Source organism: Acanthochromis polyacanthus, chromosome 1, assembly GCF_021347895.1.
Source record: "Acanthochromis polyacanthus isolate Apoly-LR-REF ecotype Palm Island chromosome 1, KAUST_Apoly_ChrSc, whole genome shotgun sequence".
In the NCBI taxonomy this organism is placed as follows: domain Eukaryota; kingdom Metazoa; phylum Chordata; class Actinopteri; family Pomacentridae; genus Acanthochromis; species Acanthochromis polyacanthus.
This window is the reverse complement of record NC_067113.1, coordinates 8,175,744-8,177,460: the sequence shown is the minus strand read 5'-3', so window position 1 is coordinate 8,177,460 and position 1,717 is coordinate 8,175,744. Positions and strand designations below refer to the sequence as shown.

General features: G+C 50.0%; 1 protein-coding gene across 1 annotated transcript; it reads left to right on the top strand.

The window, feature by feature from the left end:
• The first annotated feature begins 433 nt into the window (after nt 1-433).
• Nucleotides 434-1,365, top strand: LOC110968342 (caspase-8-like). Its single transcript, XM_022218200.2, has one exon. The coding sequence runs from the start codon at nt 577-579 to the stop codon at nt 1,363-1,365; it is 789 nt and encodes a 262-aa protein (XP_022073892.1). The 5' UTR covers nt 434-576.
• The last annotated feature ends 352 nt before the right edge of the window (nt 1,366-1,717 follow it).

Sequence of the window (1,717 nt, the reverse complement as noted above, 5' to 3'; positions counted from 1 at the left end):
AGGATTTCAATAGTAACAAAGTTGCAGTAGAAATGTGGCAAATCTGTAAGCTTTACTTTGTCTACGCAGCAAAATTACTGTGTCCCAGCAAATTAAAATCAAATACAAACAAAATGTGTAAGGTTTTCCATACAGTTGCTGGTTCGCGATGGCAATACTCTACTAACCACCGCAAGGCAGGGCCACAAAGTGATCCCTGCTTAGGGCCCCCTGATGTCCAGAGCCGGCCCTGTTGGTACTTTTCTGAGATCGCCTCTCTTTAGGAGGGGACTGATCAGCATTGGGATCAGGAATACAGTTAAAATCTCCTCCAAGCACTACAAGAGAAAACCACGCCCGACGGGTACGTCGGTGGGGTTACTGGATTCGGTCCGGCATCTGGCTGGCTTCAACATGTCTGCCAAAGACACACTGAGGCACAAGAAAACAGGCATTCAAAGGATTTTATTTGGAGATGACAGGTTTATACTCGACAAGGTCTTTGAGAAAGATCTGATAACTCCATGAGAATACAACAATCTGAAAAGCATCAGAGAAAATGTGGAGGCACGTGTTGCTCAGCTTGTGGATAAAATCATGAATAAAGGAGAAGACACCTGCCAAGACTTTCTGGATCTCCTGCAAATTGACGAGGAAATTAAAGGAACGTTTCCTGACCTGAGCAACATCCTGAGCAAGACGCCAAAGATGGATGCAGTTTATCCACTGAACAGCCAGCCGGTCAGCCTCTGTCTGATCATAAACAATGTGGACTTCACGAGCTTCCCAGTCAAAAGAGGATCAGACAAAGATGCTCAAAGTTTGGCAGAGGTGTTCAGTGAGCTGGGCTTCAGAGTGCTGATGTGTAAAAACCAAATCAAGGAGCAGATGGAGCAAATGCTGACCTGGTTTTCCTCTCTGACCGACCCTGCTCTGCCACAGGAGTTCAGAGTGGAGGAGTGGTCTGGTGCTGGATTCACTGAACCTCAGCAGCTTGTTAATCATGGCGATGCCTTTATCTGCTGTGTTCTCAGTCACGGAGTGAAAGGTGCAGTTTTGGGGACTAACAAGATTCCTCTCATCATTAAACACATCACCAGAACCTTCAGGGCGACCGAGCAGTCGGCCCTCAAAGGGAAGCCCAAAGTGTTCCTGATCCAGGCCAGTCAAGGATGTCAGAGTGTGGATCCGGCGGAAGATAACTGTGGTGGTGGTTCCATCCCTTTGGAAGCAGATGTTCTGGTTGCCATCGCCGCTGCTGAAGGTTTTTTAGCATTTAGACACAAAACAGATGGGAACTGGTTTATCCAGTCTGTGTGTCAGCAGCTGAAGGAGCGCTGTCTGAGAGGTGAGGATTTACTGACCATCCTGCAACATGTGAAGTAAGATGTGGCTCAGAAAATGTCACGGATCTTGCTGGCGGACCTGGGCAGAGAGCCACACAACCAGGGAAGATGGAATTGAGAAGGTTTTATTGTACAGAGTGGATATGAGGTGGTGAGGGAACCAGGCAGTGGAGAGACGGCAGGTGGAAGGAAGGTTGGACAGGAGGGTTCTGGAGCCGGGGATTGGTGGTCACCTTGGTCCGAATGAGGGGACGGAGTGCCGCAGGTGGAGCGGGAGAAACCCTGGCGGTTGGAGGCAGGTGGGGAAACGGGGCGGGAGCCGGTCTGGGGTTTCAGGGAGGGGTCCAGGCAGGAACGGGGGTCTGACAAAGGGGGAAACCGGTGCCGAATTG